At 36.0% G+C, this 16,722-nt stretch overlaps 1 protein-coding gene across 4 annotated transcripts; it reads left to right on the plus strand.

Moving 5' to 3' along the window:
• Positions 1 to 494: 494 nt before the first annotated feature.
• Positions 495 to 16,521, plus strand: LOC142619523 (pre-mRNA-processing factor 39-1). Of its 4 annotated transcripts, none has more exons than XM_075792649.1 (14): positions 495 to 609; positions 3,193 to 3,712; positions 5,409 to 5,518; positions 8,577 to 8,806; positions 9,436 to 9,603; positions 10,217 to 10,586; positions 11,081 to 11,224; positions 12,011 to 12,163; positions 12,247 to 12,363; positions 12,867 to 12,947; positions 13,047 to 13,196; positions 14,101 to 14,400; positions 15,050 to 15,166; positions 15,980 to 16,521. In XM_075792649.1, exons 2-14 carry the CDS (start codon positions 3,235 to 3,237, stop codon positions 16,115 to 16,117), a joined length of 2,556 nt encoding a protein of 851 aa, XP_075648764.1. In that variant the 5' UTR covers positions 495 to 609; positions 3,193 to 3,234; the 3' UTR covers positions 16,118 to 16,521. The 4 variants fall into 4 exon arrangements, with proteins under 4 accessions (XP_075648764.1, XP_075648766.1, XP_075648765.1 ...); XM_075792651.1 differs by having other exon boundaries at positions 15,983 to 16,521; XM_075792650.1 differs by having other exon boundaries at positions 15,053 to 15,166.
• The last annotated feature ends 201 nt before the right edge of the window (positions 16,522 to 16,722 follow it).

A 16,722-nucleotide genomic window follows, 5' to 3' on the forward strand; every position in this document is an offset into this window, starting at 1 on the left:
AGTGTTAAAAAGAAAAATTTGTATTTTATATGGACAAAGTTTAACTCAACTTATTAATATCTTTTTATTAGATACGAATTTTGAAAATTCATATTTAAATTACATTTTTTTCTTATATCCTCTATACTTGTAAAATTTTTAGAAGACCAAAGATTAATAACTATGTAATCAATCAAATGTTTAAATTTAATGTTTTTGTGATCTACAACTATGCATAAAAAATAAATTTATGGATTGAATAGTTAATAATATTCGATTGATACGAAATTTGAAATAAGTAAGATCCTAAGGTTAAATTTTGAAAATATATTACAATGCTAATTTTTTTTTAAGCCAAAATTTATCATATTGAGTCACATGTCAAGTGCTGTAGCAACAGCCATAAGCCACGAATGGAGTCACACACAATGCCACGAGTAAAGTGAACAGTGAAACGAACGGCCCAGATCCAATAACCAAACCCAACGCCCCCCACGGATATAAAAATCTTCCATCCACATCCGCTACTACTGCAAATACACACACACTAACTATTTACAAAACCTCCTACAAACCCAAATCCCACCCACGAACTCTCCGAAATACGACGCCGTTTTTCTGTTTCCTCAGGTACGCACGTACTTTCGTTTCAGTGTCTCGCATTTTCGAAACCCTAGATAGCTTCATGGTTTTTCGATTATCTCTGTGAAAGCTGAAAACCTAGTTCTCTGATTCTGTGTATGGATCTGAACCACTTGTTCTTATTGGGTTTTCCTGTTGGTGCTAGTTTTGTGTTGCTTTGGTTTTTGTTTGGTACAATTTGTTGTTGGGGTTTTAGTTCACAGTATTCACGCTTTTGAGTAATTTTTCAGTTGTAATTTGAGATTGTAATTATTGCTTTGGCTTTGTTAATTAGACTGATTTTGAACTTGGAAGAGGTTTAGTAGTTTCTGTGCGTGAAATGCTGAAGAACAAGCAAGCACATGACTTTTCGATGGTTGGGTTATTTATTTGGGCTAGACTTTCGTTAGGTTAGGTTTTTGCTCTAGTTTAAGGTAGATTAGAAAGCAGATTTCACTGTTAAATGGGTCTTGTTTAGTACACCATATTTGCAAAAAAATTGAATTCTAGGAAGCAAGGACATGGATACGGAAACGGGTGTCATGTTGTATGACGTGAGAAATTTTTGAAAAATTATAACATGACATGGGGGTTACAACAAGATTATATGATTACGACACGGGTATGGAACCCCAAATGAAGTGTCTGAGCCTGCTAGATTGAATTAGAATAAATTGTAACTATAATTTAAAATTTCTGAGAACTTAAAAGTAGACTGTGTGATGCCAATGAGCTCTTGCTCAACTGGCACCTCCTCTCTTTTTAAGTGCAAGGTGGAGGGTGAGGTCATGGGTTCAAAACTCATTGGGTACATGTGTATTTTACAACAACAACGAAGCCTTAGTCCGAAAATTTTTGGGGTCGGCCTCATGTGCGTGAATTTTATTAATTAAAAAGAAAAAAAAAAAAACTTTATGAACTGTCTGAAGCGATAACACCATCCCTACCACTGCTCCTTTACCTCTGCTTGGTTGTTGCTGCTGCCACTAACACTGCTTTGCTTCTCTTTAATGTGAACAAATGCCACTACAATTAGTCAATTTCACTATGAGTGATTCTTACCACACCCATGGCAACCAGTGGATTACTAGTTTTACGTTTTAAATGTGTTACCACTGCCACCTCCTTTGGTCCCTTTGATGCTACCACACCATTGTTACTTAGATTTAATGGGTCATTGTCCTCATATATCCCTTATATGTCGACAGAGTTGTCCTAGTGTGAAGAAAATTATAGAACACTCAATACTGTCAGGCTAAGTTGCTTGGCTTCCCACTTTACAATAATACTTGAGCTTTAAATCAGACAGTGAAAAATGGCAATAATAAACATGCCCATGTTCATTTTCTACCAACAACCATTGCTTTCATTCACTGTTTTATACTTGGCCGCCTTCTGGGAAGCACGGGTGCGGCCTTTGGGCCGCCGCACCCGCGTCCGACGCGGGGACGCGCAGGCGACGCCGCTGCCTGCGAATCCGTGCCGCGTGGGGCATTAAAAAAATAATTTTTTCGGCGCAATTCGCGCCGATACGGCGCCGATTTAGGCCGACGCAAGCGAAATCGGGCCGATTCGGCCCGAATCGGTCCGTATCGGGCACAAACCGATACCGGCTGAAATTCAAAAAAAAAACTAAAGGTACGTAACCATTTAACTTGGCCGGAAAAAAAAAAAAAAGTGTGCAAACGCACCGTTTGGAAAAAAACCAAGACCCAGCCCTCTCCCTCTTCATTTTTCTTGCGCCTCTCTGCCTTCACTCTTCAGCTAGGCTCTCTCCCATTCTCTATATTCTAGTTATTATTTACTATTGCTCTTAAATTTGGTATATATTTATATAATATGAAAAAAGTATGTTTAGCAATATATTAAATATATAAATAAAAATATTTTTAATAATTTTTTAATCGCCGCATTCCGCCGCACCCGCACCCTACTTTTTCAAAAATTGCCGAGTCCCACACCCGCTCCCGCACCAGCACCTGAATCCTGAAACGCACCCGTGCTTCATAGGCCGCCTTTCCTTTGAAATTAAGAATAACATTTATCAAGAATATTAGTGGGTGATAGTTTCAGCAGTTTAATACTTTTAATTCACCACCCTATATAATGATGTTTTCAATTTTTTTTCACCTAAGTCACTTGTTTTATAATAGTCTATTGTACCTGCATGCTCTTCAAAATGCGCAAAACATTTCTTGGGCTCTGCTTGTTTTTTGAACAAGCCTAAAATTCTAGCTCAAGCTTGGTTCTCTTGGCTTAGCAAACGGGTTTGAAAAAGTGACTTAAGAACTCCACCTTGAGCTACTTTGTTTGGTTTGCCACTTTACATATTACATAAACCAAACATGTTTGCCCATCGCCTGCCCGCCTCCCCCAACATCCTTCTCATACTTTGCTAAATCAATCTTTTTGAATTTGTTTAGTGGTTGGCAAATATTTTTTTGGATTGTCACAGAAATTGTTTTGTTTGTAAAGAATTGAAGCAACAACATGCATTAGGGGTGCATTAGAATGTGTATTGCTCTGATGTCATGCATAATTTTCCTTATTTTTTCAATAATTTATAATTGTATTGTTTCTTTCTTTTTGAAGTCTTGAAGCTTGTACCACCGAATAATAATCTGTTCATCGAGTATGGGAGACAGTGAAACAGTACTATCTGAAACATCTGCAGTGATGGGTTATACATCTGGGAGCCAAACTTCCATGGGCTATGTTGAGGCCAGCTCAAATGTTGCTCCTGACACTGGTGCTTCCCCCTCTGAGGCTACTGGAGGTTTTGCTGCTTCTGCTGCCCCAGCTGATGCAAATTCTACTGTTCCTGGTGGATCTGATTCAGGAGATGGGAATATAAACAGTACGGAACCTAATCTGGTCATGCAAGAAGCTCAAGTCGATACAACATTTGAGACTAAACCCGATGTTGGAGTTGCTAATACTAGTGAGAAAGCTACTGGTCTGGAAAATGCAGCAACAGAGCTTTCACAATCAGCTGGTAATAATTCTTCTGTGAATGGAAGTGTTGTTGAAGCTGGATATCTGGCAGTGGAGAATGGAACTGCTTCAGAGAATGTGGGGAGAGTTGCTGATGAGCAACAGTTTGATGGTTTTGGTATGTTTTTTTCTCTGCAATTTTTGTTATCTTAATATGATATGGGCAAGGAGGTTGTGATTTTTTTATTTGGGTGTTTTAAGATTGTATATTGCATAGCGTTATCTTCATGTTAACTCATGAGCACATAATACTCGGTACATAATTTGAGAATCAGTAAAGGGTTGTTGATTTGCTAGAGGAAACTGATTCCTGCAAATTCATAGAAACTATTTATAAAATCTTATTTAATTGAAATAGCATTTTCTTTTTCAATGGACAGAGGCACTTTATTTAATTTAATCTTTTCCTTGTTAGTTCTAAATTAGCTAATGCAGGCAGGTCTACATAGAGTTGAAACCTTTATTCAGTAACCGCCTAAGATATTTATACATTCGTACATACACGTACGTTCATAATTGGGAACAGCTCAGGTTGGTTTAGTTTTTTGTTAAAAAAATAAAAATAAAAACAATAAACCCTCTAAAAAGAATTTGGGTTAAGGCTTACTATCATTGGCCTGTCCAAGCCTTGTAAAAGTGGGAGCTTTGTGCACCAGCTATGTTTATCTTGAAAAAGTTCATAAGAATTCCATCTGATATCCTCTCAATGATCTTTTTTATCTTTAATTGCATATCAAGCTGGATTACATGAAAGTGGAAATTATCCTCTTTGATAGGGTTATTTTCAGCCTGTTTTTGTGCATCTGCCAATGAGAAGCACTTTGATTGTTTGACTCTTTTGTCCAAGCTTTTATTCATATTTAATATTATTAGTCGGTAATATATATATATATATATATATATATATATATATATATAAATCCAGGTGTTGGTTGTAGTGGACCATAGGTTTAAATTCAGTATAATCCAAGTGTTGGTTGTATAGCATCATAGGTGTTGATTTGCATTTGTATATGGCATTCTTAATTTGGTATCTATATATATATTTCATACTTGAAAAGCTGGTACATGACATTCTTAATTGTTAATTCACTGTTCATAGATACTTAAGAAGCACAAATAAAGAGAGATTGTAGATTCTTTTTTGGACAAGATTGGCCCTAATGGGAGGAGGAATGAGAGATTCAAACTAGTCACTCCTCTTCATGAAGCAGTCTTTATCTGATTGTGCTATCCTTTGGGGTTAGATATATTAGGGGAAGTATTTTAAGTGCTTGAATTGTAAGGAACATGAAATTTTTTGGAGATAATATAGTGCGTGTTTGGGACTTACTATGTAATTTTGTACCACTCCCATATGTAATTTTTGATGCGTCCCTTCCCTTTGCTCTAATTTACTATGTACTGAAGATTTCCTAGATATTATTGTTTTCAGTTTTCATCAGTCAAAACTCATTTTTTTGAGTTTTGAGTGATGGAAACAACACTAAAAAATTTTCCCAAACAAACTTTTTTTTGTGGGTCCCTCGTTTTTTGGGTGATGGAAACTGAGTTATATAACTCAGTTTCCACTCAATCCAAACAACCCCTAAATACTTACTATTTACCTCAAATACACAAATTGGACTAATACATAAACATGTTGAAAATTTTGTACTCCACTCCCATCTGTCAATGTTTTGACATCTGACGCTCTTTTTGATGTGTCCCTTCCCTTTGCTAGTTTTATTCTTCTTATTGTTGCACACTTCTATAAGCAGGTCTAGGTGAATAACATCTTGATTGTTTCAAATCCTTTTCCTTTTTATTTGTAGTACCGGCTATGTCTGCTGAAGAAGATAGACTGTGGAACATTGTGAGGGCTAATTCATTAGATTTTAATGCTTGGACTTCCCTGATTGAAGAGACTGAGAAGGTGGCTCAGGTATTTCAGCATTAATTTCAAACGTATGATGAATTATTCCGTTAATTTTGGCATCCTCCGTTTGCTTTTTTATATTTTTTATTTTACTGTGAGGAAGCTTATCAACAAATCAGCATGTTCTTGTCAAATTTACATGTTAGTTTTGCAAGATGTTGTGCAATTTGAAAGGCACATGTTGAATCTGTCTGACATGATACATGTACTTCTTCTTGTTGATTAATCTACGTATCTAATAACATGTCACCTGAGATACACATTATGTCATGTACATGCATCTTTGTGTGTGTGTGTATATATATATGCATGTAGTTATGTAAATTATTACTTTCTGAAACACCCTTGTATATTAATGTACTTGTATGTTATTACGTTTTGTCCCCCCTCTGTTTTGCCCCCCCCCCCCCCCCCAAAGACATGTACAAACAAATACAAAGATGACTAATGAAAGTTCAATGAATCCAAGAAACCTAGAAAGTCCATAGTTAAAAATGTGGTAGAGGTTGAAGCCCAGTCCTTAAGGGTCTTCAAAAATAAGAACTATAAATTAATCAAGTTTTATTTTTTCCCTTCAAAGCAACGATCACTTCTTTCCCTCTAACGATACCACATCAAGCATACAGGAGCTTTTTTCCAAATCTTCCCATTACTTCTCTTAGCAAAGTGTCCTTTCAAACATGAGAGAAGCTCCATCACGAAGTAAGGCATTATCCAAGAAACACCAAACAAGCAAAAAACCAATGACCTTAGTTCTTGAGCCACTACACCACTGAAGGAAGAGATGAACCGCACTCTCTCCTTGTCATTTACTCATAAAGCACCAGTCCATAATAATTATCCCTTGATTCCGAAGAAGCCACACTAGCATTCCAAATGCTCTCCAAGGAAAATTAATTCCTCGTCCTCTCAAAAACTTGTAATGTCTTTTCACTTGGAAACCTTGAGTTTTAGAAGGGACCCATATTAATTTGTCTACCTCCCAATGACAAATCTTTGTAATATATATGTCATATAATAATTGTTTCATTGATCTCTCTCCATTTACATGGCATGTGAAAGGGAATGACACTTTTGCAGATAAAAGCTATAAGTTTGTGACAAGTTCCATCATAGTCCAAACTAATTTTTTTAGTGTTTCTTGATTAATTGTATTTTTAATTCTCAAGAATAGAAACTGTTAAGCACCCCATTTACTGGGGTTTCTTCTTTTACTAATAATTTTTTACAACTTACCAATTTTTTTTAATTATAAATGATAGCTTTAAAAAATACAAATCCATAGGATCTAGCACAAGTGGTGGAGCCAGGATTTGGGTTAGGTTTAGTAAATTTGTAAAAGTAAGGTTGACTAAGCATTTATATTTTAAAGCATATTTCATTTCCATTTTCTAAGTTGTAGGAAAATGTGTATATATAGTAATATGACATCATAATTTACAATAAACAATCACATAGGTTTAAATTGCCCCTCACTTGTTGTAAGTAACTGAAAGAAAGCTTTTATTGGTAACAAAATTCACAATAAAAAAATCCACTCATTAAATACACAGTTTTTGATTATCAAAAATATTTAAAGAATCTATTAATTTCAATATATTTAAAGAAACTAAAGTCTTAGGGTCTGTTTGGATACTGTTTATTTTTCTAAAAACTGAAAACATTGTAGCAAAATAATTTTTAAATGTGTGAATAGTGCTTTGGGTCTCATTTTTAATGAAAGTTTTGCTGAAAAAAGAGGTTTGTGGGTCCTATGAACAGTGCACGGGATTCATTGGAAATTTGAAACACGCTTCTAAAAAAAAAAAAAAAGGCCAAAACGCAAAACGCTGGGATTTTCATATATGTTCTTATATATGTTCTGTATTATGATTTTAATACATAACTTAGAATATAAAGTGCAAGCCCCACAAATTAGGTTGAATGCAAGACACTTCCTGTGTTTTGATTTTCCCATTTTGTTTTCCATTGGTTGGTGGTGGTGGTGGGGGGTGTTTGGGGGGCATGTATAGGAAAGTAGACAACCTTAAAGATCAATTAGATACATTTTAGGGAGTTCGGGGGCACCCCCCCTCTTGCCTATGATTATACAAGCAAAACTATGAATGGGATAAAGGAAAAATACATACTTATCAATTTTTTTTTACTTATAAAATAAAATAAAGGAAAAATACATTTGATAGAAAAAAAGAAAAAGAAAATAGCTTTTATATACAAGATCATAAGAATCAGGTTATGCTGTAGTAACTTTATTATGCTTGCAAAGGGGAGGTTGAGTGATTTTTATTGGGGAGACTATGGATAAGTTGCTGCCCTGCCAGTCTTATTTGAAATTGTTTCAATCTTGCAAAACTTGGATTTGCTTTTGTGAATGATTGCTTTGAGGGGGTTGGGCTTCCAAATAATCACTTTAATGGTGATTAGCCTCTGAAGAACTTAGAAATTTTATTCAAAGTTGATAAAAGCCATTTATCTGCCAATGAGTGCTAGCTCAACTGACACCTCCTCCCTTGCTTATAAGTTCTAGGTGGAGGGTGATGTTAGGGTTTCAACATCCATTAGGTGCATGTGTAACTTACCAATAAAAAATAACCATATGCCATCTATGCCTTTATATGGTACTCAAAAACCTTAATCCACAAGGAACTAAAATTACTCCTAGAGTATTATAGATCGTTGACCCAAACCAAATAGGCAAAGTACAACTAAGAAGATAAAAAATAATGCCAAGAGCCTTGTAGCTCAATGGCATTGCCTAGTCTCCTTGATGAGGAGAACCGAGGTTTGAATCCCCCCTCGCCTCACTTGTTGTAACAAGTGAATTATCAAAAAGAAAACAACAGAAAATAAATAAAAATAAGTAATATAGTGGTGGCAATAATTATGGAACTGTATAGGTGCCTTGTGGATGGTATAGAGACATGGCTTCTCATATGTTTGCTTTCTACATTCCTACCCTTTGATTATGTAACTGGTGTTAATATCTATTTTCTATTTTTTTGTCACTACACTTTGAAAAGCTGGCCCTAGTGAAACTAATGATTCGTCTATGCCCCTCATGCAGGAGAACATATTGAAAATCCGAAAAGTTTATGATGCTTTTTTGGCAGAATTTCCTTTGTGTTATGGTTATTGGAAAAAGTATGCTGACCATGAGGCTCATCTAGGCTCTATTGATAAAGTTGTGGAAGTTTATGAACGGGCGGTTCAAGGAGTGACCTATTCGGTGGACATTTGGTTGCATTATTGCATATTTGCCATTGGCGCATATCAAGATCCGGACACCATCCGAAGGTAATGGATGTTGATTTAGCTCCTTTTTGTTAGACAGTGTTGGGAGGTCATGATTGCATGGTTCCCTCAGTCACAAGGCTATAGTGATTTCTTGTTGCTAACATTATTTCCATATGCCTGCTACAGTGGTTCTTCACATTTATGGCGAACGGTTTGATGGGATGCACTTCAGAAAAATTATTATTTCTTTTTTCTGATGTGCAAACCCTTGATTTGATGCTACTATATGGGGTAGTTGTTTGAAATTTGTTAGGATCTTATTCAATTTCTTTGCCTCATTATACCCCTTTTTTTCCCAAAGCCTGTGTCATAGTCATGTAGTTATCTTTGAATTTTAGCTATCTTTAACTTTGACACTCTGAGGTGCATCAATATGCAAATTGCTGCTGGGAAGATCTCGTCAGTTTAAGGGCTAAGATGGCCTCTATCACTGCTCCATTTCACGGACATAGTATGGTTTTTTTTGAGGAAGGTAAATGCAGCGTTTGGAAGTGATATGCTGTTAACAGTGAATTGTTTCTTCTCCATGACATTAGTGCCAGTCACCCATTAGTGGATATTCTTGCATTACCTGAGTTGATGTTTATACATAAAGGATAACAAAACCTTCTATTTTTATGGTATTTCAGGCTTTTTGAGCGAGGATTAGCTTATGTTGGAACGGATTATCTGTCTTTCACCCTTTGGGATAAATATATTGAATACGAATACTTGCAGCAGGAGTGGGGCCGCCTTGCTTTGATTTACACCAGGATTTTGGAGTATCCAAATCAACAATTGGATCGGTATTTTAACAGGTAATTCCTTGTACATTGCCCATATGTTTATTTGTTTACCTTTCAGTCTTTTGTTTTGGGCTTGAGTTTCTCAAGTTTGCTCTATGTTTCCTGCTCTATGTTTCCCACAAATGTCTTGCTTTTGTCCAGTATTGCATTGGAGAATATTTGGGTGGCTGAATGTGTCTGTAGTGGGGTTTGGAAATCTTTTTGTGGTTGGAGAGATCAGTGTCTTTCTCTCTCCCTAATTGTGTTCTACGAGAATTTAGCTTATTTTTATTCGCTTTTGAAAGAACATTTTGGTGCCAAACTTGATATCCTTGGATTTGTGACTATAATTTGTACTTCACTGGTTTTGATCTTCAGCTTATATGCTTTAATTTTGAACTGCTTCAAAGAGTCCCTGTTTTCCTCAAGATTTCAAATTTGTTTTTAGTTGCTGTGAAATTTGTGTCCCTGGTCATATATTGCAATATCTCTTTGTGCTTCTGCATGCCTTATTTATTGACATATGGTTTAGTGCTCCTCTTCTCTGTTGTTTGGATAATAGATTCCTTTTTGAAGTTTTATTTTTTTAATAAGTAATTTCCCCTTTGAAGTTTTATTTACGTCCCTTGTGCCAATGGTGCTACAGCTTCAAGGAGTTAGCTGGAAGTCGGCCTTTGTCTGAATTAAGGACTGCTGAGGAGGCTGCAGCAGCAGCAGCAGCAAGTGCACCTTCGGAGGCTAGTGTCCAGTTAAATGAGGGAGAGGTTCATCCTGATGCAGTGGAACAATCTCCTAAACCTGTAAGTGCTGGCTTAACAGAAGCAGAGGAGTTGCAGAAGTATATCGCCATTAGAGAAGAGATGTATAGGAAAGCTAAAGAGTTCGATTCTAAGATCATTGGTTTTGAAACAGCTATTAGGAGGCCCTACTTTCATGTGCGGCCCCTCAATGTTGCAGAGCTTGAAAATTGGCATGCCTATTTGGATTTTATGGAAAGGGAAGGTGACTTTAACAAGGTATTTTGAGTTTGCTTCTTTTCAGTTTCTCTGGTTTGTAGTTTTTAGTTGCCCTCCTTGTTACACTTTGACTCACAGTTAAGTAATATCTGCTGCCCCATATTCTTTATTGGCTAAACCGTTGGATGAAGCAACTTTTTAAACGGGAAATTGAACTGAGACTAAGCATGGACCTTCGATTTGGTTTCTTTAAGGCTAAGTACTTCAAACCCTCATTTGTCAGTGGACGTTCCAGGTTGATGATGTGTTAGTAAATTATATCTGTTTTAAAGTTCCAATGTTATGCATGCAGGTGTCTTCTTATCTTCCTAACCATCTGTCTGTCAGGCAAGGAGGGTCCCTCCTTTCGTATTTGAGGGGCCTCTCTGTTCCGCTAACGGAGTATTTCTTATGCATATCTCCTTCTCCTTTGTGATTTGTATTACCTTTTTAATTAATTTAAGGTGAATATGATTGTATGAGGTGATGCCATTTCTTTTAAAAATGTGAATCAGGTGGTCAAGTTATATGAAAGATGCCTGATCGCATGTGCCAATTATCCTGAGTACTGGATACGCTATATTTTATGCATGGAAGCTAGTGGAAGTTTGGATCTCTCAAATAACGCGCTTGCTCGTGCAACCCAAGTCTTTGTCAAGGTAGGAAATTCCTGATATGAATATTTTTCATTGGGAAGTTAGCCTAGAAATAAAGAGGTAAAGGGCAGCAGCAGGCCTGAATATAATTGATGGGACATGAGATTTTTATGGCTGTCCTCTATTATCATCCTTTTTCTGAGAAGCCTTGATGATAAGAGTGAGAAGTATGGAATTTACTTCCCAGCTCCCCCTTGTTGTTATTAGTAGGGAGGGAAAGAGAGTATTGATATTAAAATCTAGTGTAATGCCATTCTTTAAATGGTTTAAAAAATGGTGGAAAATATGTTTCAAATTTTTTGTTAAGAAACCAACTTCCTCCTCCAATCAACCTCTTTTGGGTAAATTGGATTTGGTGTTCCTAGATGGGTTAAACCTACCCCTCTCCCTTTCTACCTCCTTCCAAAAAGGGGATTCCCCCTCCCATCACTTTTCCCTTCTGCCACTTTTTATCCTTCTGTGTTCTTTTTCCCTTATTTGTTATTTTAATGAATGGATTATAGGTTGGATTTCCCTTTTAATCAGATACTGTTTTTAGCCCTTCAAGAAATGATCCTATCTTTTTATTTGTTTCCCTGGTTTTTTCTGCTCATTTTAGTATTTAAAACATGATATTTTGAGTTGTTAATGTTATTCTCAAATGAATCTTACATTGGCATGCATTCTGATCTTCTGATGCAAGTGTTGAGCCATGTGATATAACAATTACCATTATTGTCTTATTCCTTTTTTTTTTATATTTAATTTCCTTATCCATGATTTATTTGTTTGTCACCAAATATGTAACAGAGACAAGCCGAGATTCACCTTTTTGCTGCTCGGTTTAAAGAGCAAAATGGGGATATTCCTGGTGCTCGAGGTGCCTATCAACTTGTACATACTGAAATCTCACCTGGACTCATTGAAGCAATTATTAGGCATGCAAATATGGAACATCGGCTGGTGTGTTGGTCTGCAAAAGCTGTTTAAGGTTCAAATTTCTGATAATTATGTACTCTTTTCCTAATTACTTTTTTTTATTGCAGGGAAATCTTGAAGATGCCTACTCCTTGTATGAGCAGGCAATTGCCATTGAAAAAGGAAAAGAACATTCACAAACATTACCAATGCTGTATGCACAATATTCTCGGTTTGTATACATGGTAGGTTTGGGCAACATGATCTTGCATGTTTGTGTTGTGTTAGCTTACAGATATAATGCTTTGATTAATGGTTAACTATGATATACATCCCTTTTTCTCATCTTTTTTTGTTATGTTTTATTTTTATTCCTGTCTTACTGCTTAAAATTTTAAAAGTTTAATCAAAAGATATTTTTTGGGGTTTCAACTTTAGTATGAAATTACATGGACTAGATATTTTAGTCTTTCAATTCAACTAATCTTATTTATATTGTTTTTGCCTATTTAGATTTTGATTGTTCATTCACTTTGCCATATTATACATGAAAACAAGACAGACATGTTTTCTTATAACATGGAGTTCTAATGAACTAAATTTCTTAGTCCCCAGAAACCAATTTTTATATTCATCCTTTCATTTCTCCCCTTAGTTCTTTGTTGAAGTATATTTTTGGTCATAGATTTTATGTTGAAATCTATATGTTATAGCTGATGTCACTTGTTTCTTTCAAATATATTGGTAGGTTTCTGGTAATGCAGAGAAAGCTAGGGAAATTCTAGTCCAAGCCCTTGAGCATGTGCAGTTGTCAAAACCACTTCTTGAGGTCTCTCTCTTGTATATATCCTTGCAGCCGCATTTTGTTTTTTAAATAATATCTCAATAATGTTCTCTTTTCTAATATGTTCTTCCATGATGCTTGCAGGCTTTAATACATTTTGAGGCAATTCAGTCCCTACCAAAGCAAATTGATTATTTAGATTCATTGGTTGTTAAGTTCATAGTTCCTGACCTGGAGAGCCCCAATGTTGCTAGCGCGGCTGATAGGGAAGAGCTCTCTTGCATTTTTTTGGAGGTATATTGGTTAGCAGTAAGACAAATGTAGTTTATTGATTCATAGACATGACTTGTTGAGTTGAAAACAGGAAAAGGGGATTTTGTTTGTTTTGCCATTGAAGATCTTGATTGGTAAATTTTCAGCATCCTTTTTTCTTATAAGAAACTTAAACTTGAACGGCAAAGGGGAGGTTGAATTAAGCTCTAGCTCTAATGGCACCTCTTCTCCCTAAAAGGAATAGAATTGAGGGTGAAGTTATTGATTGCAGGCCCATTGGTTGCATTGTAACTTACCAATCTTGGTAAAAAAAATGAAGATTCAAGAAGTATCTTTGAATTAACCACTGAAAACTCTTTGCTAATAATGGTGCAAATCCTGTTTGAGAATTTGTAAGATTAAGATTTGACAGTTGCTATGAGCAAAACAAAAGCTTGAAATGCATTTTTTTTGTTGTTGTTGTTGAAGGTTTTTTAATATTTATTTTTGAAGCAGTTTTTTTCCTTGTTTGAAGCTACAAAAATTCTTTTCCAGTTGTCTGGAATTTCGACAAGCAGTTCTACGTTTTTGTTGAATCTTTTATTTCTATTTAACTTTTGATGGGGGAGATCTTATTTTTTCCTTGCATACTGAGTTATTGATTGGGTAGTAGGTTGGGTTTGGGTTGAATGGTATTGTGTCTTCTTCTGGCATAAGCCTCTCCGATTTTCAGTCCATCACATTATCTTGTTCTGTTGAGTAATTGTCTTCTTCTTCTTGTAATGGAATTTATCCATATATTGCTTATTATTGTCATATTTCAATATAAATGTGCAGTTTAGGAATTAGTATGCATCTAAGTTGAATATCTTTAAACATAGCAGATGCTCAGTTCTAAGAATGATATTTGGTTCCAAAATCTCATGTGCTCAAATGGAATTTTCAGTTTCTGAATGTCTTTGGAGATGTACAATCTATCAAGAAGGCTGAGGATCGGCATGCCAAGCTTTTCTTACCCCATAGGAGCACCTCAGAACTGAAAAAGCGCCACGCAGAGGATTATCTAGCATCAGATAAAGCCAAGATAGCTAAGTCCTATTCTGTTCCTTCACCTGCACAGTCCTTGATGGGGGCATATCCAAGTGCACAAAACCAGTGGACAGCTGGTTATGGTGTACAGCCTCAAACTTGGCCACCAGTTACACAAGCACAGGGACAACAGTGGGCCCCTGGCTATACACAACAGGTAGATTGTTATTTCTTAATAATATCTTATTTGCATGTATTTGTATGCTTTATACTTGTTTATCATGGGTCCCGCTGAGTAAAGTATTTTAATAGTTTGTTAGTGTCCTAACATTACAAGGATTTCTATTTCATGGTTAGTTCTGGTTTTCTCATTGATGGGTTTTGTTGGTTACGAGGTTTGCTAACCAATATATGAAGTGGGCAGTGTATTTAGATCAGGAAAAGATGTTATTTCCTTTGTGCTTTTCTAGGCAGTGCAATACCGTATTAAAACTCCTGTAAACTCATCGCCATTGTACTCAAATATCTTAAAGAATTGATGTCGTCTTTGATAAAAAATAGCCATTGTGTTAAACTGTTGTTTCAATGTCCTGAGTGCATCAAGATTTTTGGTAGTTCAGAATGTCTTAATGTACCAGAGACTGCTATGTGAACTGTGGAATTAGTTCTTTCAGGATAACCCGAGATAATTTACAATTGTGAGAATTGCTTCCTGATTCTAGATTAAATTTGGTAATATTGTTTAGTAGTTCTCCAAAATTCTGTGTGGGTTTGCATGTGCATATGCAAGTTTGTTTCAGCTAGTCTAAATCTTCTTGAAAGACCTACATTTATTACTGCTAAAAATGAGCCTTTAAATATTGCAGCAGGCTGCATACAGTGCATATAGTGGTTATGGAAGCAATTACACAAATCCTCAAATGCCAACGTCAGTGCCACAAACTGCTGCTTATGGGGCTTATCCTACAACATATCCAGCCCAGGTACCTAAAAAACATTTGATATTATATTGGAATTGGTTTTGTTTTGAATTTTGACTTTTTTTCTAAAAAACATTTGTTCCCCCCCCCCCCTCCCTTTGGAATGGTTTTTTGTTAGAATTGTGTGGTTAAATGATTAAATTTACTATATTTTAATAGCTTAAGCTTTTGGAATAATCAGTAATTTAACAGTTTATACTAGGCATGCTGGAACTGTTTTTTGTATTTTTTTTTTTAAGAACTCCTATTCAAGAAAAATATGGAGTCTATTGTTGCCCATAAAAGTACAATTGGGGTTTATCCTTCGGACTGGTTTTTGCCTACAATCTGTAGCCGCCTAATGGTGGCAACCACTATTTTGTTGGTTGGTTCATTTTACCATTGTTGAGGGCAGCATAACTATTTAAAATTGTCTTGTATACTTGTTGTTTTCCAGGATTCTTTTTACCTCTATTACACTTAGAAAATCAAGAAAGGAAAGAAAGAAGACCGAAAACTTCAGCACATTTCAGTTAGATTTATGTGGTACCACATAAACACATGGCCTGATTTATTTGTGTTTTTTTTATTTTGTTATTTTTTTATGCATTTGACAAAGGGACTTCAGTTTTTAAAATGATTGATATCTTCGTACTCGTGAATTGCATGACCTCTGTATGTAGTTTGCAGTATGTTAATACATAGACTGTAAAGCCTTTGTGTACTTTAGAACTCCTAGTATGGTTATGCACTTTTTGGGACTATGAAAAGTGTTTTTCTTTGAGTGCCCTGTTATAACTTATATCTAGAGCTGATAAACCTTGTTTATAATTTTAGCAGGCCTTCCCACAACAAAGTTATGCGCAACCTACGGCAGCTGTGGCAATGGCCCCAGCCCAAGCCCAAGCCCAGGCCCAAGTGCAACCCCAGCAACCTGCTTCAGTTCCTCAGGGCTATTATGGGAGTTACTACTGATTTGGCGAGACAATTAATGCACTGTTTTGCCATGTGTAATCTATTCTTTTTAACTTCTTGGTCTCTATTTATACAGACCTGACCCGTACCTCGGGTTTTTTAGACATGGGTATGGTGTAGCTAGCTAGAAGAGGGGAGAGGAGACTCTGTTTTAGTTGTGATACCGGCAATTGTAATTTTAGGTTTTACTAAGTTTATTTTTTTTCGATATTTTCATGTATTTTAGTAGAATTTTTGTGCATGTGTTGTGCAATTTTCCACGTTGGGTCTATAAATGGCCCTATTGTAGAGATTGTCAAAATTAGTTGGGCTTGAAAGTTATCACGTTTGCTATTTGAACATAACACCTAATAATATGTACAAGCCAATTAGCTATGGGTTGAGCCTAAACCCATGTTATATAATTTTGGCCAGCCTGGGTTCTGCTCTTTCTCGTTGCAATGAATAGACAGAAAGTTTGAGTTTATGACTGCTATAAATGGTACTCCTATGAGCCTATAGTAGCTCTGATGGCTCTGATGGCTGGACCGCGCATTTCTTTTAAGCTCTCTTAACCTAGACATTCCCTGTTAGGCTGTCACAGGAGCCAAGTTGATCGACCGCCA

This window comes from Castanea sativa, chromosome 12 (assembly GCF_040712315.1).
Source record: "Castanea sativa cultivar Marrone di Chiusa Pesio chromosome 12, ASM4071231v1".
Classification (NCBI taxonomy): domain Eukaryota; kingdom Viridiplantae; phylum Streptophyta; class Magnoliopsida; order Fagales; family Fagaceae; genus Castanea; species Castanea sativa.